The sequence below is a fragment of the Hyperoodon ampullatus genome, assembly GCF_949752795.1.
Source record: "Hyperoodon ampullatus genome assembly, chromosome: 7".
Taxonomy (NCBI): Eukaryota; Metazoa; Chordata; class Mammalia; order Artiodactyla; family Ziphiidae; genus Hyperoodon; species Hyperoodon ampullatus.
In genome coordinates, this window is record NC_136920.1 from 9,878,131 (window position 1) to 9,901,724 (window position 23,594).

The following is a 23,594-nucleotide window of genomic DNA, read 5'->3' on the forward strand; positions in this document are numbered from 1 at the left end:
GCCGGTGCAGGGGACACAGGTTCAAGCCCTGGTCCGGGAGGATCCCACATGCCGCGGAGCAACTGAGTCCGTGCGCCACAACTACAGAGCCTGCGCTCTAGAGCCCGCGAGCCACAACTACTGAGTCCACTCGCCTAGAGCCCGTGCTCCGCAGCAAGAGAGGCCACTGCAGTGAGAGGCCCGCACTCCACAGCGGGGAGTGGCCCCCGCTCTCTGCAGCTGGAGAGAGCCTGCATGCAGCAACGGGGACCCACGCAGCCAAAAATAAAATTAAAAAAATTTTTTTTTTAAATAAAAAAAATAGTAGCTGCCGTTTGCGGAGCATATACAATGTGCCGGACCCTTTTCTAAGTGCTTTAGTCTTTATAACACACTAAGAGGTGAGTATTATATTTCCATTTTATGAGAAAACAGGATCAGAAAGGTTCAGTAACAAAGTTTCCTTGCCGTTTTCAGCTCCTAGAGGCCACCCGCATCTCTCGGCATCTGGCCCCTTCCTTGCATCATCTAACCTGTCGATTCCGTTTCCTGGATCCTACTGCTCTGATTTTCCACCTCCCTGTCTAAGGACCCTTGTGATTTCATTGGGCCCACCAGATAATCCAGGATAATCTTCCCATATCAAGTTCCTTAACTTAATCATATCTGTAAAGTCCATGTTGCCATACAAGGTAATAGTCACACGTTCTGGGCACTAGGACGTGGACATCTTTGTGGGGAGACCTTATTCGACCCACCGCAGATGGATGTACCAGTCTCAATGCATTTTCAAGTGTGGTGGTGGTGAGGAGACTGGAACCCAGATCCAGCGAGGAGCGGCGCTGGAAGAGATTCCTGAAGGCATTCCAGGTAGCAGGAGGTGTGGGAGCATGGTTAGGACACCAGGGAAGCCCTGGGCCATCAGAGCACAGCAGGTGGGAAGGTGGGGTTGCACCTGGAGGGGGGGGGGCGGGCATGAACACCAGGGGTAGGGCTGTGGTGGGTTTAGCAGACAGTGAGGCCATTTTGGAGGTCGTGAGGTACAGAATGTCAAGATCAGGGCTCTGCTCCGGCAGACAGAGGGTCACGCTGGTGGACCTTGCTGGAGGATTGGAGAAGAGGTAGTCAGGGGTGGGGCTGCCCTACTGCCAGCCTCTGGGCAGTGGCAATGGGTCTCCCTTGAACTGGGGAGGTGTGGTGGGATTAGAGAGGAGAGTGGGACCCATTCTGAAGTGACAGGGCAGCCTGAAGGCCTTCAGAGCCAAAAGGCCTTAGACTCAGCAGTCTGCTGGGCTGGTCCTTTACTGTTGCAAACAGTAAAGGGCCACAGAGGGATTGCCCGGCATCACTTGGGAGAGAATGAGCTGCAGAGCTAGGATAACAGCCCAGCCCTCCGCGAGAGACCAGTACTCGGGAAGGTGTTTGGGGGCAGCCCTAGGGGCCCTGGGCAGCTCTAGGGGGAGGGGGTCAGAGATGGAACCCTGCTTCCTAGAACCTGTCCACCCGTGAGAATGTGGTGGGGGTGGACGTGTTCTGCTTGGGCAGCAGCGGGAGAGGAGAAGTATCAGCAGGACTGGTCCTTGGGCATTTGATGGGAAACTAAGAGCTGTAAGAGATCTGGAGGGGCAGGTTGGGGGTATTTGGAGGACTTCACATTCTTTGGGGCCCATTGGAGATGGGGACAGAGAATTGGAGACCCGGGGCTGGCTGCAGGGCAGCTCACTAATGCTGTTCCCTCACTTGTCCACTCGTTCATTTCTCCTTCATTGCCTACGCTGTGCCACACACACATAGTTCTAAGCCTTTAAGATAACATTAGTGGACAAAACAGCCAGAGATCCCTGCTCAGACAGACAACAAGTTAATTGCATAGTGTGTCAGAAGGTGATGAGTGAAAGAAAAGGTTGGACCAGGGAAGGGACACCTGGAATGCTGGGCAGGTGGGGCAGATGGCAGTATTCAGCGAGCCAGTTAGGGCGGGCTCACTGCACAGGCGATGTTTGAGCCCAGGCAAGAGGAGGCCGACCGGCGGAGGGAGGAGCCAGTGTGAAGGCCTGGGGGCGGGAGCCTGTTGGAAGAAGAAAAGGAAGCCCGGGTGGCCGGAGGAAGTCAGAGAGTAGGGGTGGCACCTCGAGGCCACCTGGAGCCTAGGAAGGCTTTGGGTTTTTTGTTTCTTGGGGTTTTTTTGATGGTGACGCGTGGCTTGCGGGATCTTAGTTCCTCGAGTGGGCATGGAACCCACGCCCCCTGCAGTGGAAGCGCCAAGTCTTAACCACTGGACCTCCAGGGAAGTCCCTGGAAGGCTTTGGTTTTGAATCTGAACAGGATGGGGCCATTGCAGGGTGTGGAGCAGGGTAGAGACACGGTCCACTTCAGTTTCAACTGTGTCATCTGACTGCTGTGGAGGACAGACCGGAAGGGGAAGTGGGTGGGTGGGAGGGACAGGGCGGGGGCAGGGAGGCCAGCTGTGGACAGGAATCCAGGTGGAGGTGATGGTGGCTGTGGGCCAGGGCAGTAGCAGTGGAGGAGGTGAGGAGGGGTTGGACTCGGGACCTGTTTGGAAGGTTGTATGAACGCAGTTTCCTCACGGAATGGCGGTGAGGTTGAGAGAAAGGGAGGGGTCAAGGCAACGCCAGGGGTTGGTGACACGTTTGGGGACTTCACAGCTTTCTCTGGGCCGTGGTGCCCGAGCCCTGGATCTCCGTGCCCTTGAGAGAAGACCCCCTCCTCCTCAACCCCACCCCAGGCCCCAGCTTCCCAGCATTCCTGAGAATAGAAATCTGACGGAATATTTTATGGCTGTTGACGTGAAGAACGCGTTCCATCTGTACGCCACCATTCTCTCCGCGTTTGCAGCCAAACGTGCAGTCAGCACCTTGCCTGCCTCCACGGGTCTGCCCCCTTGTCCTGCCCCATATTCCGGTAGCACGTGTGCATCCCACCCTGCCACCACATCCCCACCACTGCTGTCTCCCGGGCCTTACGTCATAGGAATCGATGTGAGGCTGCCAGAGAAAGTCAAAAACATGGCCCTGGATGATGTCCTGAACGTGGACACTAACAAAAGAAATGCTCACATACTGAGGTGTGGGGAAGTCATGATGGCTTATACCTGAGTTAACTTGAATTTGATGCTAACTGGAACAGCCTGTTTGTGGCCTATCAAACATACACTGTACGTCTGCTTTAATTATTAGAGAAAAGGGTACATTGACCAGAAGTAAAGAATGTCCACATTAAAAATAAAGATTAGGGGGCTTCCCTGTTGGTGCAGTCGTTGAGAATCTGCCTGCCAATGCAGGGGACACAGGTTCGAGCCCTGGTCTGGGAAGATCCCACATGCCGCGGAGCAACTAGCCCCGTGAGCCACAATTACTGAGCCTGCACGTCTGGAGCCTGTGCTCCGCCACAAGAGAAGCCGCGATAGTGAGAGGCCCACGCACTGCGATGAGGAGTGGCCCCCACTTGCCGCAACTAGAGAAAGCCCTCACACAGAAATGAAGAGCCAACACAGCCATAAAAAAAAAAAAAAAGGCAAAATTCCTTTAAAAAAAAAAAAAGATTAGGGACTTCCCTGGTGGTCCAGTGGTTAAGACTCCACGCTCCCCATTCAGGGGGCCCGGGTTTGATCCCTGGTCAGGGAACTAAATCTCGCATGCCGCAGTTAAGAGTTCACATGCCGCAACTAAAAATCCTGCAGGCTGCAACTAAGACCTAGCGCAGCCAAATAAATAAATAGATAGATAGATAGATAGATAGATAGATAAATAAATAAAAAGATTAAGTGCTTCTCTTCCTGGGACGCCAGTGCTGGTGCTCCTTCAATGATAAGTCTCACTTCCCAGGCGCCAAGGCCATACTGACTCTCTGTGTACGTGCTGATCTGTTTTTTTGAAACCATGAAGGAATGTATCCCTGACTTGTTTGATGTTTTTTGTTCTGACAAGGCATAAAACTGTGCTGAAAACCATGCTTCTCCAGAGCAGTCCCTCAGAGTTATCTGAGAGACTGTCTTCCGGGCTATAGTCCTCAGTTTGGCTCAAATAAAACTCTTTTCAATTCCTGTTATACATTGTGTATTGATTATTTTCCTCAATAACACCTGGAAACCCCCTTTGATGACCTCCCAAGCCTCCCAAATGACATGGGAGCAGAGAACCTCGAAGTGTGTGCCTGGCCACAGATCACCTGGCTGCCCGGGGCTGCTGAGACTGGAACCCGGTTTAGAAGATGCCAAAGCCTGTGCTGCTTCCACTCCATGTACACTGCCGCCCTTCTGGGGCACAGAAAGGTGACAGAGTAGGAAAAATAAAAGTACCAGACACTTCACGGAAAGCACAACAGGTGAGCAATCATCTGATTTATAAAAAGAGGCAACAAATTTTTTCTTAATTGAAGTATAGTTGATTTACAATGTTGTGTTAGTTTCTGGTGTACAGCAAAGTGGCAACAAATGTTTGAATGATACAAAATAGCATTTTCAAAACAAAGAGTAACTGTATTTAACCAAACTCAGCTCATAACAGAGCAAGAGGGTGAGTGGAATAATCATTCATGCTGGGGCTTCCCTGGTGGCGCAGTGGTTAAGAATCCACCTGCCAGTGCAGGGGACACGGGTTCGAGCCCTGGTCCGGGAAAATCCCACATGCCGCAGAGCAACTAAGCCCATGCACCACAACTACTGAGCCTGTGCTCTAGAGCCTGCAAGCCACGACTGCTGAGCCCGCGTGCCACAGCTACTGAAGCCTGCGCGCCTAGAGCCCATGCTCTGCAACAAGAGAAGCCACCGCAGTGAGAAGCCCGCACACTGCAACGAACAGTAGCTCCCGCTCACCACAACTAGAGAAAGCCCGTGCGCAGCAACAAAGATCCAACGCAGCCAAAAATAAATAAATTAATTAATTTTTTAAAAAATCATTCATGCTATAACACTTGTTTAATGAACTGGCGACAGAGGAAGTTGGTCTAAGGAAGCAGAGAGGAAAGGAGGGATTCAGGTCCCTGTCCTGTCAGTTTGGGTTGTCCGAAGAGAAGTGGGAAGTCATAGCCCGGTCACCGCCAGGCAGACAGACACACCACCCTTTGTACACCGAGTCCCCAGCCTCCCCCCAGGAAGAGGCATGGGGAGGGGAAGGCGAGGGAGGCTGTTTCTGACACACGCGGGGGAGTCAGTCGTAAACAACCCCTGGAGAAGGCGGCTTTGGGCCCCGGTGAGTCACTCCTCTCTGCTGGGCCTGCCTCCCCGTGGCCAGGCCCCACCGCCGCAGGCCTCGCTTGGGCCGGGCCGGACTGGCTCCTTAAACCCTGGCTGACTGAGGCAGCCCTGGAGGGGTCCCACCAGCGCCTGAGCCCAGCTGCCAGGCCTAGTCACACTGCGAGGCCATTGCTGGCTGGCAAGGGGGGTCAGGCCACCGTGGGCCATCCTCCCTGCCCTGTGAGGTTTCACGCTCCGTACAGCTCCAGGCCACCAGGCCGCCTGCGTTGGCTCCCTTCCCATCCTGGTCTTGGCACTGGGCCCTCACCAGGGTTAAACATTACTAGCAGATTATCAGTCCAGGGTCAGGGGGAGGGTGGAATTACACTTTCACCAGCGTCCCCTCTGCTGGAGCCACCAGTGCCCGTCCCTGCCAGACAAGGCCCGTGGAGGAGTTTGTGGCCGGCTGGTCTCTGGTGAGACAGTTTTCTTCCTTCTGTCATAGTAACCCCAATTACGGGTCATTTCCTGGGGAAGGTGGGTGACATAGGAGGAGCTGAAGCCAAAGTCCTGGTGGCCTTAGAACACCCAGAGCCAGCCATCCTGGAGCCTCCTGGGAGTTGCTGGAGAGGAGAGGAGAGGTGGGTGCTGCTGCCCAGTCCCCAGGCTGCCCCCCCAACAACCTGGATACCTGCCAAGTGCCCAGGTGCCATGCTGAGCACTCTCCCAGACTCACCTGCACTGCCGGAGCCACTCTCCAGGGCTCAGAAAGGAAATTCACCTTTGACCTCACCTGCTGTCCTGCATTCCCCTTTGGGCCTCTGCCCTACCTGGCAACGTGCCCTGAGGCCAGCTGTGCTGTGGACCCAGTCCACCGTCCGGGTGACATTTCTCTCTGGAGAAAGAGACATCCGAACCTGCCTCCCAGGGCTGTGACCTCACCGAAAGCTCGGGGACCAGCGTCCGCTATGTAGGGCAGGACCAGGAGGTGGGGAGACACTGGGGGCCCCTGGTGCCAGTAAGACTCTTCTAAGGGGGCCTCCCTGGTGGCGTAGTGGTTGAGAGTCCACCTGCCAATGCAGGGGACGCGGGTTCGAGCCCTGGTCCGGGAATATCCCACATGCCGCAGAGCAACTAAGCCCGTGTGCTGCAACTGCTGAGCCTGCGCTCTAGAGCCTGCGGGCCACAACTACTGAGCCCATGCACCACAACTACTGAAGCCCACACGTGTAGAGCCCGTGCTCCGCAACAAGAGAAGCCACCACAGTGAGAAACCCGTGCACTGCAAGGAAGAGTAGCCCCCACTCGCCGCAACTAGAGAAAGCCCGCGTGCAGCAACAAAGACCCAACACAGCCAAAAATAATTAATTAATTTAAAAAAAAATTAAAAAAATAAAAGACTCCTCTAAGGGCTCCCAGCTCTGCACTGCCGGCTACAGGGCAGAGCGCTGAGAGGGCCGGTCCTGCATCAGGGCCCTGCCCTGGACAGCAGAAGGAGGGAACAGAGCTGGCAGCGAGGCAGGAGCCCCGGAGTCCCCCAGTTAGATAAGTCAGCAAGATGCCCGGGCGTCAGGTCTGGGTGAGGACACTGGGCGTCTGGGATTGGCTCCTCCCCTCTGCCTGCACGCCCTCCAGGCAGGGCCAGGGTTCTCTCCGCTGTCCCCTGTCCCTACACCTTCCTAACCCAGTGCCTGGAGTGGAGAGGGTGCAAGGGGCAGCTGGCGTTTCTTTGGAGTCTGGCAGGCAAGCCCTGCCCCGCTTCCTCCTCCTGCCTGAATTCCACTCCCCTCTGGATACAAACTTGCTTCCTCGGCCTGGCCTGAGGGTCCTCACTCGTAGCACCTTCTTGTCACCACAGGAGCTCTGGGCTTGGTCCTGGGACACCCCTTTGACACTGTAAATGTGAGTCTAGGGGAGGCACCCAAGGAATGAAAGACGTCGCCTGAACCAGACATCAGGGAGAGAGCAGGGCCTGGCTGACGGAGGCTCTCTCCCGCTTCTCCTGCCCTGCTGGCATCCCGCTCAGAGGGGCCGAGGGATGAGCTGGGCAGGAGGCCCAGCCTGCCCACCTGCTCTGTCCTCCCTGTCCAGGTGCGGCTGCAGACCCAGACCACATACCGGGGCATCATTGATTGTATGGTCAAGACTTACCGCCACGAGTTGGTGGGTGGCTGGCTTTTTGGGGGGCTTTGGGGCGGGAGACCTGTGGGCAGTCCTTCTCCCCTCCCCACCCACAGAACTCTGCTCACCCAAATCTGGGTCCACTGGGGAGCTGAGCAGTAGCTTAATGCCCCCAAAGTGGAGCTGAGGCCACCCCCAGCCTTAGCCTCCTTCCACCTCCCTGTGGCCAGGCCCAGGAGCAGTTTCCAGCCAGAGGAGGCCCTGCCAGGCCCAGAAAGGGCAAGGGTGAGGCTCCCACAGCACCGACCCAGCTAGCATCCCGTGTCTCTCTGCAGCTCCTGGGCTTCCTCAAGGGAATGAGCTTCCCCATCGCCAGCATAGCTGTGGTCAACTCTGTCCTGTTTGGGGTCTACAGCAACGCCCTGCTGGCACTGACAGCCGGCTCCCACCAGGAGCGGCGGGCCCAGCCACCCAGCTATACACACGTCTTCATTGCCAGCTGCACAGGGGGGTTCCTGCAGGTGAGGGGGCGGCATGGGGGCACGTGCACACACTGGGGCAAGCGCACACATTCGTGGTCACATACACAGGCACAGGCACAGTGATGGCCAGTTCACTCCTTTCCCTCCCAGCCCCCTCTGGCGACCCACGGCTGCAGACCCCAGGCCTTCCCGAAGGGAATACGAGTTGCTGTGGGAGAATGGCCTGCTCCTGGCTGTTCCCCGAGACCCTGACTGGCTGAGCTGTGGCCTTCCAGGCTGCAGGTCTGGAGGGGAGGGTCATGGAGAACAGAGGGGGTAAAAAAGGTAGAGCTGGGGTGGGGGGGAGACAGTGCCAAGAGGACGTGATGGAGAAGCAGTTGATGCTGCCCTCTGAGGCTGGCAGGGCTCGCCCACCTCTGGAGGGGTCTGCTTCAATCTGTGAGCCTGTCCACAAATCTCGCTGGGAGAGGCTCAGGGTGTTATAATCATTAAGTGACTCTAATCATTTGGTTCTGGTCTTTGTTCTCAGCGCTTAAAAACTGGGCTTTCGAGGGGTGGGGTGGAGGGAAGAGGGGCCTCCAGGCACCAGGGGGATCCCCAGCTAAGTGAGGGCCTGAGCTCAGAGGCAGAGGGCGTGCACCTGGCTGCATCCCACAATCCAGCCAGTGCCCTAGGTCACCCTCTACTCGACACCTGCCCTGAAGCCCCTGTACACGTCCCAAGGCACAGAGCAAGGACAAAGGACAGAATTAGGAGCTCACTAAATGAATTAATCATTCATGAGACCCAAAAGGCCCTGGCTTGGCTTCTGCCCTTGTGTGGGGCTCATGCCTGCATATTTCCCAAGCCCTGAGACCTGCACCCCACAAAAACAACGAAGAGAAGGAGCCCCCAGGCTAAGTGGCCTGAGTCAGGCTCAGCTGGGCCCAGCTCCTCCGTCCTCCTCCCCTCTGGCTCCTTGGAAAGCAGAACAGATGGCAGAACTGGGCCCTGTCGGGTCACTGATGGGGATGGGGTCCAGGGACCAGCTGGAGCTCCGTTTGCCACCAAGCGCACGGCTCTGGTTAACAGGGTCTTGGAACGGAAAATGTATTTTCACGTGGAGGTGGCGAGGAAGACTCTGTAGCACGGGGCAGGGAATGACAACCTCTTTTGTGTACAAAAGTGGCTGACACCGTTGTACAGAGCAACAACGTCTGATGTCCCCACTGCCCCTGTGGGCACAGGATGGGAAGGGGAGGGGCCGTAGCCCGCCCAGCCATTTTCTCACCCCCAGGAGTTACCCCCCTGGAGCAGCCCTCAGCTCAGCACTGCCCGCAGGCTCTGCTGGGAGGGTGCCATCAGGGCGCCATCTCACGGGGGGGGACCCCAGCCCGCTGCCCTTCCTGCAGGGGAGGAGATAAGCAAACTGCCACCCTCTAAAGATCACCGGAGCCAACCGCCAGCCTCCACCACCATCAGCCATCTCCAGGGCTGAGGAACTGAGCTTGTGTACCTTCCACGAAAGAAAAAAAACCAAAACCACATAAGTCCATAAATGATATGCTAACCTCAGCTTGGACCTCAATTCTCGCCTGAACTTTCACAGCTGATCTTGACCTGGTTGCGTCCCTGACCCACACCTCGGCCCCTCCCCACAACCTCCCTCCACGTCCCCAGCACCAACATTACCCCGAATCTGTGTCCTGTCTGCCCCAGCCAGGTGATAAAGTTCAAGGACCCGCAGATCCCACCCTGTCACCCACCTTCTGCTGGGACACTAGTGCTTGGGGGTTTGCGAGAGGCGCTTCTCCACCCAGGGGCCTCTGAGAGGTGTCCTGCAGGAGGTGGGGAAGGGGGAATCTATGAAGGTGAGGTGCCCTCCTTCCCCCTGGGGAGAGGTCTGTCCCCTGCTGTTTCATGGGCACAGACTGAAAGACTGAATCCTTTTTTTTTTTTTTTTTTTGAACCTGAGCCACTGCAATGAAAGCGCCGAGTCCTAACCACTGGACTGCCAGGGAACTCCCTTTCTTAAGCACCGCGTGCATGCCGGCAAGTTCGGCCTAGGGGAGGGGCAGTGTCCCTTGCTGTCGGGGGCCTGGTGCTAAGGGAGGGGGCTCTGGCCCATCCCCCACTGCGCGTGGGAGAGGCTGAGAGCGGGCGAGATTCTGAAGGAAGATGCTGCCCTGTCTGCCCACTGCCTCCCCCCTCCCCCCCCGTTAAGATCAGAGGGAGGGACTGTTCCCGTCCAAAACTCCACCCAGCCCTTCATGCTTCTTTCCCTACAGGCCTACTGCTTGGCCCCTTTTGACCTCATCAAAGTCTGGCTACAAAACCAGACAGAGCCCAAGGGGAAGTCAGGGAGCCCCCCACCCCAGTACCAGGGGCCCGTGCACTGCGCGGCCTCCATCTTCCAGGCCGAGGGGCCCCGGGGGCTGTTCCGGGGAGCCTGGGCCCTGACGCTGCGGGACAACCCCACCCTGGGAATCTATTTTGTCACCTACGAATGGCTGTGTCGCCAATTCACGCTGGATGGCCAGAACCCCAGTAAGCGAAGGGGCATGAGAGGGTGGAGGACAGAGAGGAATGCGGGGGCGGGGGGGCTGGACTGAGCCCTGGAGGATGGGGAGGGAGCCTGCGGACGCGGGAGGGTGCTTCGTTCCTCAGTCTGACACCCCTCACCCCCAGTTCCTCTACCCCAGGCTCGGGCACAGTGCTGGTGGCAGGGGGCTTTACCGGCATCACCTCCTGGGTCACAGCCACCCCCTTAGACGTGATCAAGTCCCGGATGCAGATGGCGGGGCTGAGGCAGAGGGTGCACCGGGGGCTGCTGGACTGCATGGTGAGCAGCGCCCGGCGGGAAGGGCTGGGGGTCTTCTTCCGGGGGCTCAGCATCAACAGTGCCCGTGCCATTCCCGTCAACGCAGTCACCTTCCTCAGCTACGAGTACCTCCTCCACTCCCGGGGATGAGCCTGGCTGGGTGATGAGCTCCCCAGTGAGACCACCGCCCACCTGCCCAGATTGGAGGCCAAGTGAAAGCACCAGCTTGTGATTCTGATGCGAGAGGCTGCGCCCCTCTTTATCAAGGCACCTCCAGCACGCAGAGGGGGCCGGGGAGACGCCTCGGGGAGCAGGAGACCTGGGGACCTGGACTCCACCCAGATTCCAAAGCTGGCGTGGGCCTCCCAGCAGCACTGCCTTGATTCCTTTGCTTCCTCAGTCTGTGAAGTAAACTCACAGCCAGGGGCGCTGGTGACATTCCAGCCCGCACACTCGCAGAGATTCTGCTTGGCTGCCTGGTACTGACCGCCTAGCTCCCTGGATTCCGGTGACACATCCTCACCTGCCTCCCCCTTCACTTCCTTTCAGACCTCTCCCCGCATGACTTGAGGGTAGCCTGGTCTCCTCTAGTCCAGAATCCTTCAGTGGCTCCGTCACCCTCGGGAAAAAGCCCAAACTCCCTCTCCTCCTGGCCTACCCTTCCCCCCAGCTTGCTTCTCCCTCTGTTCTCAGGCAGCCCAGTCCTGCTTGAGGTCCCTGAACAAGCTATGCCCTCGCCTCCCACCTAGAAGGTCCATTCCCTCTGGGCCAGCAGTGGGCGGTGGCTGCAGGGTGACTCCCGCATCCCTGGGGCTGAGTGGCTCCAACCCAGGCTGAGCACTGTCTCCCGGAGCCCTTCCTCTGCTCACCTCCTCCTGCCCAGATCTGACTCTGGGCTTTAAAGACCTCTCTGCTCACCCCCATGCCTTGATCATAGCCCTCGCCTATCCTTTATTATGGCTGTGGGTTTACTTCTCAGCTTCCCAGTTAGACTGGGTGCTCCCTGAGGTCAGGGGTCATACTTCTGATCGTTTCCCAGCACGGAGCCCAGTGCTCGAAGCAGCCCAGTAAGTGCTTGTTAAATGAAGTGTACTCCCGACCTCTGGCCCCGAATCCAATCACCACACCCCCATCTCCACTGAGAGGTTTGCCTGTCCGGGCCCCTCTCGGGGTCTCCAGTGCAGTAGTGTCTGCCTTGCCCATCAGTGGCACTTGTTTTCTTTACCCGTCTTAACTGCTTAATGGGAGTTAAAAACTGGCTGAAATTGTTCACTTAATTGGCAATAAAGGGGGCAGAGTTTGTACCCACTCATGTCCTGATGTGGTCTGAGATCAAACCGGGCCCCCCTCATGGTGACCTGAACGTCTGGAATGCCTGCCATTTACTGGGACTCCAAGCATCACGATGTTACCATCACAGTTCACACAGGAGGCAGCCTTGGCTCAGGGACAGTATGTAACCCACCCCAGGTCGCACGGCTGGTATGTCACACAGCTCGCCTGGATGCATCTGAGCCTCCACCTCCAGAGCCTCGGTGCTCTACTACCCTGCCCTACCTGGGGCTTGTGACAGTCCCCCACAAGTCACCTAAGTTCAATTTCACACGGGCTCGACGTACAGCATCAGCCTCCCCACGTACTCCTCGGAGCTCTTGTTTACTGGATTGTGTGTCACAGACGGTGGCATTCTTCCCTGCTTCCATGGTCATAGCGTGGCCGCAGGGCATGTGGCTGCTGAGCGAGGCTACGTTCCCCTCAGTGGGAAGCTGTGCTTGGGTTCTTACTAGAGAAATGTGAGCAAAAGTGTCGCTTGCAAATTGCCCATCGCTTGCTTAAAAGGAGATTCCTGACTGTTGGCTGGAAATGGTGACCCCTGGGGGCCACTGCTGAGGATACAGGAGGCGCCTGGAACCCAGGGACTCTGGGAGCACAGCTGACTATCCACCCTGGGCTGTTGCCTTCTGACGTCTCTGTAGCCTTCACCCGAACTAACACAGTAGGTAAGGGTCTGCCCATTTCGAGGTCAGGGGTGATCCCAGCGTGGTCCATGGAGCAGTAGCATGAGGACTTCCTGGGGGGTTAGTAATGCAGAATCCCAGGCCCCACCCTGGATTGACAGAATCAGAATCTCTGAGGTTGGGGCCCAGGAATCTGCATTGTACAAAGCTCTCCCTGTGACTTTTACACACGTTAAAGTTTAAGAAATGGTGTTCTGCACTCTATGACATAAATCACAGCAAGATCCTTTTTGACCCACCTCCTAGAGAAATGGAAATAAAAACAAAAATAAACAAATGGGACCTAATGAAACTTAAAAGCTTCTGCACAGCAAAGGAAACCATAAACAAGACGAAAAGACAGCCCTCAGAATGGGAGAAAATATTTGCAAATGAAGCAACCGACAAAGGATTAATCTCCAAAATTTACAAGTAGCTCATGTAGCTCAATATCAAAAAAACCCAAACAACCCAATCCAAAAATGGGCAGAAGACCTAAATAGACATTTCTCCAAAGAAGATATACAACTTGCCAAAAAACACATGAAAGAATGCTCAACATCACTAATCGTTAGAGAGATGAAAATTAAAACTACAATGAGGTATCACCTCACACCAGTCAGAATGGCCATCATCAAAAAACAGGACTTCCCTGGTGGCGCAGTGGTTAAGAATCCGCCTGCCAACGCAGGGGACACGGGTTCGGGCCCTGGTCTGGGAAGATCCCACACGCTGCGGAGCAACTAAGCCCGTGTGCCACAACTACTGAGCCTGCACTCTAGAGCCCGTGAGCCACAACTACTGAGCCCGTCTGCCACAACTACTGAAGCCCGCATGCCTAGAGCCTGCACTCCGCAACAAGAGAAGCCACCGCAATGAGAAGCCCAGGCACCGCAACAAAGAGTAGCCCCTGCTCACTGCAACTAGAGAAAGCCTGCGCACAGCAACAAAAAAGACCCAACGTAGCCAAAAAAAAAAAAAAAAAAAGAAAGAAAGAAAAAAATCTACAAACAATAGATGCTGGAGAGGGTGTGGAGAAAAGGGAAGCCTCTTGCACTGTGGGTGGGAGTGTAGATTGATACAGCCACTATGGAGAACAGTATGGAGGTTCCTTAAAAAACTGAAAATAGAACCATACGACCCAGCAATCCCACTACTGGGCATACACCCTGAGAAAACCATAATGCAAAAAGAGTCATGTACCACAATGTTCATTGCAGCTCTATTTACAATAGCCAGGACATGGAAGCAACCTAAGTGTCCATCATCGGATGAATGGATAAAGAAGATGTGGCACATATATACAATGGAATATTACCCAGCCATAAAAGGAAACGAAATTGAGTTATTTGTAGTGAGGTGGATGGACCTAGAGTCTGTCATGCAGAGTGAAGTAAGTCAGAAAGAGAAAAACTATTACCGTACGCTAACCCATATATATGGAATCTAAAAAAAAATAAAATTGGTTATGAAGAACCTAGGGGCAGGACAGGAATAAAGATTCAGAGAATAAAGATGTAGAGAATGAACTTGAAGACACGGGGAGGGGGAAGGGTAAGCTGGGATGAAGTGAGAGTGGCATGGACATATATACACTACCAAATGTAAAATAGATAGCTAGTGGGAAGCAGCCGCATTGCACAGGGAGATCAGCTCAGTGCTTTGTGACCACCTAGAGGGGTGATATAGGGAGGGTAGGAGGGAGACGCAAGAGGGAGGAGATATGGGGATATATGTATACGTACAGCTGATTCACCTTGTTATAAAGCAGAAACTAACACAACATTGTAAAGCAATTATACTCCAATAAAGATGTTAAAGAAAAAAAAAGAAATGGTGTTCTGGATGCTTCTTTTTTAAAAATATTTATTATTTACTTTATTTATTTATTTTGTCTGTGCTGGGTCTTAGTTGCAGCACGCGGGAGCTTCATTGAGACATGCGAACTTCTTAGTTGCGGATGTGGACTCTTAGTTGCTGCATGCAGGGTCTAGTTCTCCCACCAGGGATCAAACACGGGCCCCCTCCATTGGGAGCATGGAGTCTTACCCACTGGACCACCAGGGAAGTCCCTGGATGCTTCTAATAGAAGAAATACACTGCCCATTCTAGCTGAGGAAGTTATGAGTCTGATGGAAGTTGACTCAGACTCCAGTTCTGGTGGCCTCCACTCCTGCACAGATCCAAGAAGCCTACGTTCCTGGTGTGAAAGAACAGGGTCTGTCTGAGACAGTCACTGCCCTTTCTGTGCCCCATTTTCCTCTGAGATCCCTTCCAACTGGTCCATCTTTGGGCCCCAGTGGCCAGTCCAGGACCACCACGGTGTCAGGGATTTTAGGCCGGACACAGCAGTGCTGGGGAGCAGTCACTGGAACATCTCAGGGGAGTTGGTGGCTGGTTCAAAGGGAGAAAGCAGTATGCATGTGAAACAGAAGGTGGCTCTTAGAAACGGGGCAAGGAGGGATCAGGAGGTCAGAGTGATCCTCTGTAGTTTGTCATTTCTCACCACATTACCAGTTAGCAAGAGAATAACATTTTAAAATCCTTTTTTGATTTTGTTTTAATTAAGTCCTTTGGGGGGCAGAAATGACGCCTGTAAGCTTGCCTTTGCACTGCTGGGCATGGGTTTCTGTCTCCTCTCTCTGGTTCTGTCCAGAGGCATCTGTGCAGGGGCTGGAGCTCCTTTTCTTTATGCACCTCATTAGAACCAGAGAGAATGGCCGGCATCCCTCGGGCCATGCAGTCCCAGGTCTGAGTTGCTTCTACTGGCCTATGGCAAGGGCTGCTAGTTGGGCCCGGAGAACAGTGCTGCAGTGAGTTGAGGGTTAAGCATGGCACGATTAGTGAGAAAACAACTCACTCCTCTTGGAAAGGAGGATTGAAAGACAAACAAAGATCAGGCAGGAAATGGCCGAAGATATTTTAAAAAGCCAGATGTTTTTACATCAGCAGGGTCTCAGAACATGCCTGTTAAATTCCTTAAGGAATTAACAGATGTTATTAGAGGTCATCATTATTTGAGACTCAGAGAGGAGTCCCTGAGAGCTAGGAAATAGTAAATGAACCTGCCTTGAGGTTGAAAATGGGGGTGGTGTCTGAGGGTCACACGTAAAGGTTTTTTTTTTTTAATACATTAATACATTAATTAATTAATTAATTGGCTGCGTTGGGTCTTTGTTGCTGTGCATGGACTTTAGTGCGGTGAGCGGGGGCTACTCTTTGTTGCGGAGCACAGGCTCTAGGCACGCGGGCTTCAGTAGTTGTGGCACACGGGCTCAGTAGTTGTGGCACATGGGCTTAGTTGCTCCGCGGCATGTGGGATCTTCCCGGACCAGGGCTCGACCCACTGTCCTCTGCGTTGGCAGGCGGATTCTTAACCACTGCGCCACCAGGGAAGTCCCACATAAAGGGTTTATAACTTGGGCAAACATGTTAAATAGCGTCTCATTGGATTCGTGTCATCGAATGTTATACTTATTTTTACAGCACCGATCACAATAGGAGAAATTGCAGGAGACTAATTTACATGTATAGTGACACGAGGGCTACATGTGTCTAAAGCAACTAGATTCCAAACCATTATAACATGATTTTAAAACCATTGCTGACTTTGCAAGAAGTAAGGGAACTTCCCAAAGTCCCCTTCAAAACAAGGAAGTGAGTGTAAACCGCGTGTTGGAACTGTGCAGCCCTTGGGGCAAATGCTAACACTGCAACCTTGAAGATTAAAGAAACACACAGAAGACTAGACTGTGGCCCAGACATTAAGGTAGCTGAACCCAAGATTGATAAATTAAGTCAAGATCCTGGAATGGGCTATACCTTTAGTGAAAGAGTAGACCAGAAAATCTCCACCCACCAGTAAAGGGAACCTACAAAGAAAACTGCCTCTCCCTGTGGTGGGAAAAATTAAGAATAAGACGGGCTCCTGTGAACCATGGCACCTGCTACCACACTGTCCTTCAGCTCCCCCACCAGAAATTAATTTATCATGATGTAGCGCCACCTTGTGTCTAGAAGGAGTAACTACAGGCTTTTCTAAAGGAGCGCCCCCAAATCAGGATCTTCAGGTTTTCCAGGAATTAAATGCAACCAATAAAAAAATTCCCACGACAAAAAAGCGACCAGACCCACAAAGAAAAAAGAGTCACCATGAATTCAGGAGAAACAAAAGCAACAGATTTATCCCCCCAAAGACTTCAGATGTTAGATTTATCAGATACAGAATGTAAAATAACCGTGCACAACATATCTAAATATATAAAAGAATTAAGAGAAGAAACAAGACAGTATAAAAATGACTATATATATATATATATATATATATATATATATATATATATATATATTTTTTTTTTGGCCGTGCTGCACAGCTTGTGGGATCTTAGTTCCCTAACCAGGGATTAAACCCGAGCCACAGCAGTGAAAGCACCAAGTCCTAACCACTGGACCACCAGGGAACTCCCTGATTATGTATATTTTAAAAAAAAGAAAAAGAAAAAGAATTGTCACAGCTGAAGAGAATTGGGAGGTAGATTGGGAGAAATTAGAGTGCAATGCAGAGATTTAAAAAGATGGGGAACCAGTCTTTCTGCTTTGGGGCTCTCTGGATCCCGTTCATCATCTTCTCAAGACTGATGCTGCTGATGAATATAATAATAATAATAACAATAATATCTAACCTATATATAGTGCTTAAAATAGCACCTGGCAAGTAGTAAACATTTTATAAATATTAATTTGTTTAATTCTCATGACTGACCCATATCATTTCTGCCTCTTAGGAACAGGGACTGTGTCTTATGCATCTTTGCTGCCCTGGAGCCTTGAATGCCTTCTGAACATAGAAACTTATAAATCAACTGAAATAATGCACATAATTTCTTTGTCCCCTATTTTGCATGCGGCAACACCTGCACAATTGGATAGGACTGCCTGACCTTGATTAAAAACATGAGGTCTGCTGGGAGTAGCCGAAGTCCTCTTCGCCCTCTCTGGCTCCTTACACCTTATGCCCAGTGCGTGAGGAAGTCCCACCAACCGCAGTAGCTTCCTAACTTACTTGGTTTTCCGGTTTCTACTTTTGCTCCCTTACCTTGCCATGTATTCTTCACGCAGCAACTAGAATTAGATTTTTTCAAACATAAAACATACCATGTTCCTCCTTTGCCTAAATTTCCCCACTCTCCCCCACCGCCCCACCCAAAAAAAGAATCTTCCTGTCTCACTTCCAATGAAATGTAAGTGCTGCCAGCTCAGAGGCCCCTGCCCACTTCTCTGCCCTCCTCCTCTGCTTGGGCTTCTCTCATTTTCTGTTTCTTAAACCTGTCAAGCGGTTTCTCACCTTAGATATTTGTACCTGCTGTTCCCTTTGCAGAGAACACTCTTCCTTTGGAAGAATGGGTGTTCCCTTCTTATCAGTCACAACTCCCCCCAACATTTCCCTGACTCCCTCTCCCAGTCACTCTCTAGGACATGGTTGTTTTATTTTCATCTTGGCACTTATTGCCGTCCAAAATCACCGTGTTTATTTCTTGACTTGTCTTTTCTTTATCCCCTCTACCAGAAAGGAAGGGTTTAGCGAGGAGGATCCTGTCTGTCTTGTTCAGCACTAGCTTCAGGTCCCAGAACAGGACCTGCTCCACAAGCAAAGCGTTCAGTAAATACGGCTTGAATGGTCCCATGGAGCCACCCACCAAAAGGTAAGTACAATACACGATATCAGTGCAAGAAAAGAAGAGATAACTGGTGGCTTTTTCTTTACAGCTGCGCTGCATGGCTTGTGGGATCTTAGTTCCCTGATCAGTGATCAAACCTGGGGCCCAAGCTGTGAGAGCGCTGAGTCCTAACCATTGGACTGCCAGGGAATTCCCTTTTTGGGGGGGGACTGGTGGCTTTAAAAAAACAAGCTCTGGAAAGAAGTCAGCAAGAAAAACCTGTGCTCTATCCCGCTCCTCCAACAGGAATACGACACATCTGAGAACAGATTGCTTATCTGCCTCTCGGTTGCTTTGGTCAGGCCTTTAGAGATCATGTAACTTTTGGCTTCAACAGTTAAAAAGAGATGTGTCAGAACTGGAATGACTTCAGAAAAAGGACAATTTGAATGAATACAGGTGGGACTTCCCTGATGGTCCAGTGGTTAAGAATCTGCCTTCCAATGCAGGGGATGCAGGTTTGAGCCCTGGCCGGGGAACTAAGATCCCACAGCCCTCGGGGCAACTAAGCCCACACACTGCAACTGCTGAGCCTGCGAGCTCTGCAGCCCTTGCACCACAACTAAAGAAGCCCGCAACGAAGACCCAGCACAGCCAAAAAAAAAAAGAAAGAAAGAAAGAAAAAGAATATAGGTAGGAAAGCAGAATCTGTGGGGAAAGGCTGAATGATTTGGGACCTTAGGCAGAAATGGAAAGCCAGCAGGCAGCTTCAGAACTGTTTAAAAGTGAGTGGACAATGACACACCTTCGTCTCACTGTCGGGCTGCCAGGTGTTGAGATGGTCAGTGAGGACGATGAGCCAACCTGAAAGAACAGTCGGTCTTATTCACTGACCGCTACTGTCCGAGAGGCATCAGGTCCCCAGGGGTCCATTTTCCCCAATGGAACAGCACTGGGTAGGGTCAGATGACACGGTCTCCTGCCTCTTTATGGACTGTGGGAGTGGGGTGGGGAGTGGGGGAAGGGAGGGAGAGAAGCGCTGGGAGTGAAAGATACTACATCAAAGAGGAGGAAGGGGGCTTCCCTGGTGGCGCAGTGGTTGAGAGTCCGCCTGCCGATGCAGGGGACACGGGTTCGTGCCCCGGTCCGGGAAGATCCCACATGCCGCGGAGCGGCTGGGCCCGTGAGCCATGGCCGCTGAGCCTGCGCGTCCGGAGCCTGTGCTCCGCGATGGGAGAGGCCACAACAGTGAGAGGCCCGCGTACCGCAAAAAAAAAAAAAAGAGGAGGAAGGGTCTCAGCCCACGCCCCCAGTAAGGAGGTGTTGGCAAAGCCCCTAGAAAGCACCTGAGCTGAGGCCGCACAAGGAGGTCCCTGGGCTGGTCTGAGTCCTTGACTGTGATGCTCCTCAGAAAACCACACCGCCCTGGCTTGTGATTCTTGCGGTCGGCCTGAAAGGCCTCATGTAGGATTTCGGCCTGGAGCTGCACTCCTCAGCAGCCAGAGTCTGTCTGCGTCCAAAGTCCTGGTCCTTTCCAGGTGGGCCGTCCTCTTTCCATCCTGCTCCCGTAAGGGATCTGGCTCAGGCCTGCCCATCTCCCACTGGGACCAGTGGGAGTTTCTCTGCCTCTAGGTCTCATGTTTTGACCCACCCTCCACATCTCAGTGTTCTAGAACCTCACAAATGACCTGTCCCCACCATGAGTGAAACCCTTTGGGGGTGCCCCACCACCAGGCTTGGGGGGCTACAGGCGCCTCCTGCTCTCCGGGCCTCCCCGCGCTCTCTCGGGACTGCTGCGTCCTCGCCTGCTGCCCTTTTGCCAGGACTATCCTTCCCACTCCTCTGTCTGTCCTTCTGCTGTAGCTCAAAGCTCACCTCCTCCAGAGGCTCCCCAGGCTCCCCAGGGCCACAGCACTGTGCACACGCCTTTAGGACGACCCTTAATCACACTCCACTGTCATTGTCTGCAAGGTCCTGCCTGGCAGGGACACCATCTTTGCAACCTTGTCACGCAGGAGGCCTTGCTGAAGAGATGTTGTGAAATGATCACATGAATGAAAAGAAAAAATGAATGGCTATTCCAAATCCTAGCTCCTTCATTTTGGCCACTCGGCTTGCAGGATCTTAGTTCCGTGCCAGGGATCGAACCCAACCCTCGCCCTCTCAGCAGTGAGAGTGCAGAGTCCTAACCACTGGACCACCAAGGAATTCCCCTGGCTCCTTTTTTTCCCCTAGAATGTCCCTAGCCTGTCCCCTCCTTTCTCAGACACCACCCCTACCATGGCAATCTGAGAGAGAAATCAGAGCAGCAGAATGTCCTGGGCAATACTTGGGATCTGCCTGTTTGCCCATGAGGAGTCCCCACGTCCTGGGAGTCCCTCCCGCCAGAAGAGGTTTCACTACTGGTCATCCGCACACAGCTCGGACAGCCGCGTTGCAGCAACCCTCGGCAATTAATTTTAAAAATCTGAGGTGAAAGTTTTCACCCTTCTCCCATGAAAATAACACCGTGGCCTCTTTTCTGATTAAAAACTTTATTTCCAGAAGCAGAACTGTTTTTAACACAGAATTCAAGGGATCGGCCTGTCTGTAAAGCCCGAATTCCACCTTCCCAAGTCCCTGACTCCACAGAGGTTCAGAAACCATGCAGCCTAGCTTCACTCCCTGACACCCCATCTTTAGACCCTCTTCTCAGGGCTTGGAGAACTTTCGCTCAGAGCTTAGACTTTTAGTCACCCAATTTGTCTCCCTTCAATGCTTTTCACAAAAGCTCCATTTCCACGGGAAAGAGACCAGCCCCCAATCTGCCTTCTGAGAGAGGGCGTTTCCATGGGAAACAGGAGAGGAGGGTCTCCGGCTGGAAGGGCCCTTCACAGGCAGCAGAGTCGCTCCACCTCCTCCTCACAGGCGTAGAAATTTGCAAAAAGCTCAGGGCCGGTGCCCTTGCACTCAATCCACCTCCTCAACGTGCCCAGGGCCCGGAGGGCGTCGGCTTTGGTGGGCAGGGGCTCCAAGCCGTCCTCTCCGCCCCCCTCCTGGTCTTCGGTGCCCACCTCCTCTTTGCACACTCCAGACACAGGCTCCTCACCCTCCAGGTCCACAAAGCGGGAAAACTCCTCGAGGCTCAGCCCACCGGGGACGGGTGGCATCTCCGAGGCCTTGTGCGGGGCCAGGGCCGTTTTGCCTGGAGCCAGCCCTTCCTGAACAAAGCTGCTCACAATGAGCTGGAGAGGCACCTTGGCCCAGGCTGCTGCTGCCATGTGTAGAGCATCCAGCACTGTGATGCCTGCCCCGGCCTCAGCTAGCGATGTGCCAGCCCTCTCGCTCTGGATGGCAGCCAGCTTGCCCAACAGACGGCGCCGGTAATGGGCCTTAAAGGCCTGGACCACGGAGCTGGGCAGGGAAGGCGTGGTGCTAGCAGCGGACAGAGGCAAGAGCTTCACGTGGCCGAGCCTGGGCAGGCCTGCCAACTCCTCCACCACTCGGGCAGCCAGCAGCAAGGCTACCTGTCGGCCCTGCCGCCCCATGTCCCGATCAAACTGTGCCAACCATTCTGACCAGGGGATGGCCAGGTCAGGGTGGTAGGAGGCGGGCAGGGCCTCACTGCTGACCCCAAAGAAGCATCTTGGGGCAGCCTGGAGCCCACTGACCAACACCCGCCGTTTCTCTGTGCCCCTGCTGTTGGCACACAGCAGCACCTGTACCCGATCACACACACCCACTCTGCCGGGCACTGCCCGATATAGCAAGGGCACTTCAGCACACCCAAAAATGTCCTCTGGGGAGAAATCTTTAAGAGAAAGGGGCAGCTGGGCCTGGGGCGTGGGAGCTGGGGGAGGCAGCTCAGGGGTGAACGGAGGCGCCACTACGTGGCGGGCCCCGAAGCCCACGTTGTTTCGGCGTTTCCAGCGGACCAGCCAGCCAATGCTGGGCACAAAGTCCTGGCCCATGATGTCGGCCAGCTCCTTGGCTTTGTGGAGCAGCATGGGCCCCGTCACGTCCCAGGCCTTGGCCTGGGCAATGTGGTACCAGCAGAGCAGAGCCTCATCGATCCCGCTGTACTTGGATTCCCGCTTGCGCTTGCGCTCCCGGTTGGCCGTGCCACTGCACCAGTCCGCCAGCAGCTTCTCCTTATTCTTGCAGATGCGGGAGATCTGGGGCTGGGAGACCTGGAAGCGCCGGGCCACCTCCGACTGGGACATCTTGGACTCATCCAGGAGTTCCAGCACCTGGATCTTCTCGGCCAGGGACAGGGCGTGAAGTTTCTTCTTGCTGCACAGCTCCATGGCGTCTCCACAGCACCTGTGTGGGGAGGAAACGGTGAGCGGGGGCAACGGTGGAGGCCACTCGTGTTGGGAGAGGAGGTCAGTAAGAAAAGAGATATATGAGGCTGGGAGATAGGCTGGTGTGGGGGGAGAGGCCAGGGAAGACTGGACCAGCTGGAAGAGGGTGAGGGTACCCTGAGCAGGAGATGAGAAGGCTGGGCTCAAAGGAAGGGAAATGGCCAGGCTGAGTGAGCAGTGGGCCGGGCACTGATGGGGAGAAATGACAGAACAGAGCCCAGAGGAAGTGGCCCCCCAGTCAGAGGGAGAAGGGAGCCTGGGCTGGGGTTTGGGGAGAAGGATGAATACAGCCGAGGGGACAGTGCAGAGGGGAGGAATCCCCGAGAGGGGGAGGGGGATGATGGCCTAGGCTGGATTTAGATGAACATGTTCGGGGCAGGGTGGTGGAGTGAATGAACAGAACTGAGGTGACAGGTGTACAGACGACAAAGAGGGACGGATTGGGGGCTGAAGGAGCAAGTCTAATTTGGTGCTGGGCCCTGAGCAGGTAAGGCTGGGCCAGGGTCCTGCCTGGAAGGGGAGTAGGAGCACAAGGCCGAAAGGGCAGGTGCACAGGCGACAAAGGGCCAGAGGGGTTAGGAGGCCGCGGTCAGCGAGAGGGGAGGGGTGTCCTCAGCCGGGAGGGTCGTGGCCTGGGAGGGGTACCACGGCGCGGGGACGAGCGTCCGGGACCCAGGCAGGCCGGGAGTCGGGCTCCGCAACCCGGCCGGCCTCTCCCCACGGTGACCCGGGGTCCGTCGGCAGGGCGGACCCAGTTATCCGCCCGCCGGGCCTCCAGGCCTCCCCGCCTCCCCGCCTCCCGCTCCGCACCCACCTCAGGCACTCGTCCCGCGGCTCCCGCCCCGGCCCCGGCCCGGCTCCCGAGCCCCTATCCCGCCGGCTACGGGAGAGCAGGGGACGGACGCGCGGAGCGGACCGAGGGGCTGCGCGGGTGGCGGGCGCGCGCACAGCAGGGCCCCGGGCGCGCCGCCCGCGCCGGGCCCTTTCCCGACAGGGAAGACCGCGGTCCGCAGTTCAGCTC

The 23,594-nt window shown here is 54.4% G+C and overlaps 2 protein-coding genes across 5 annotated transcripts; one reads left to right on the forward strand and one right to left on the reverse strand.

Annotated features, from left to right (window-relative positions):
• Positions 1 to 5,622: 5,622 nt before the first annotated feature.
• Positions 5,623 to 10,726, forward strand: SLC25A45 (solute carrier family 25 member 45; the record flags this gene model as incomplete). Of its 4 annotated transcripts, none has more annotated exons than XM_079708216.1 (6): positions 5,623 to 5,710; positions 7,032 to 7,075; positions 7,265 to 7,336; positions 7,630 to 7,815; positions 10,044 to 10,302; positions 10,458 to 10,726. In XM_079708216.1, exons 3-6 carry the CDS (start codon positions 7,310 to 7,312, stop codon positions 10,724 to 10,726), a joined length of 741 nt encoding a protein of 246 aa, XP_079564342.1. In that variant the 5' UTR covers positions 5,623 to 5,710; positions 7,032 to 7,075; positions 7,265 to 7,309. The 4 variants fall into 4 exon arrangements, with proteins under 4 accessions (XP_079564342.1, XP_079564343.1, XP_079564345.1 ...); XM_079708217.1 differs by having other exon boundaries at positions 5,623 to 5,649; positions 7,031 to 7,075; XM_079708219.1 differs by lacking the exon at positions 7,630 to 7,815 and having other exon boundaries at positions 5,623 to 5,649; positions 7,031 to 7,075.
• A 10,039-nt stretch (positions 10,727 to 20,765) lies between these two features.
• TIGD3 (tigger transposable element derived 3) lies at positions 20,766 to 22,516 on the reverse strand (the record flags this gene model as incomplete). Its single annotated transcript, XM_079708033.1, has 1 exon — positions 20,766 to 22,516. The coding sequence occupies one exon, from the start codon at positions 22,514 to 22,516 to the stop codon at positions 21,101 to 21,103; it is 1,416 nt and encodes a 471-aa protein (XP_079564159.1). The 3' UTR covers positions 20,766 to 21,100.
• Positions 22,517 to 23,594: the final 1,078 nt, after the last annotated feature.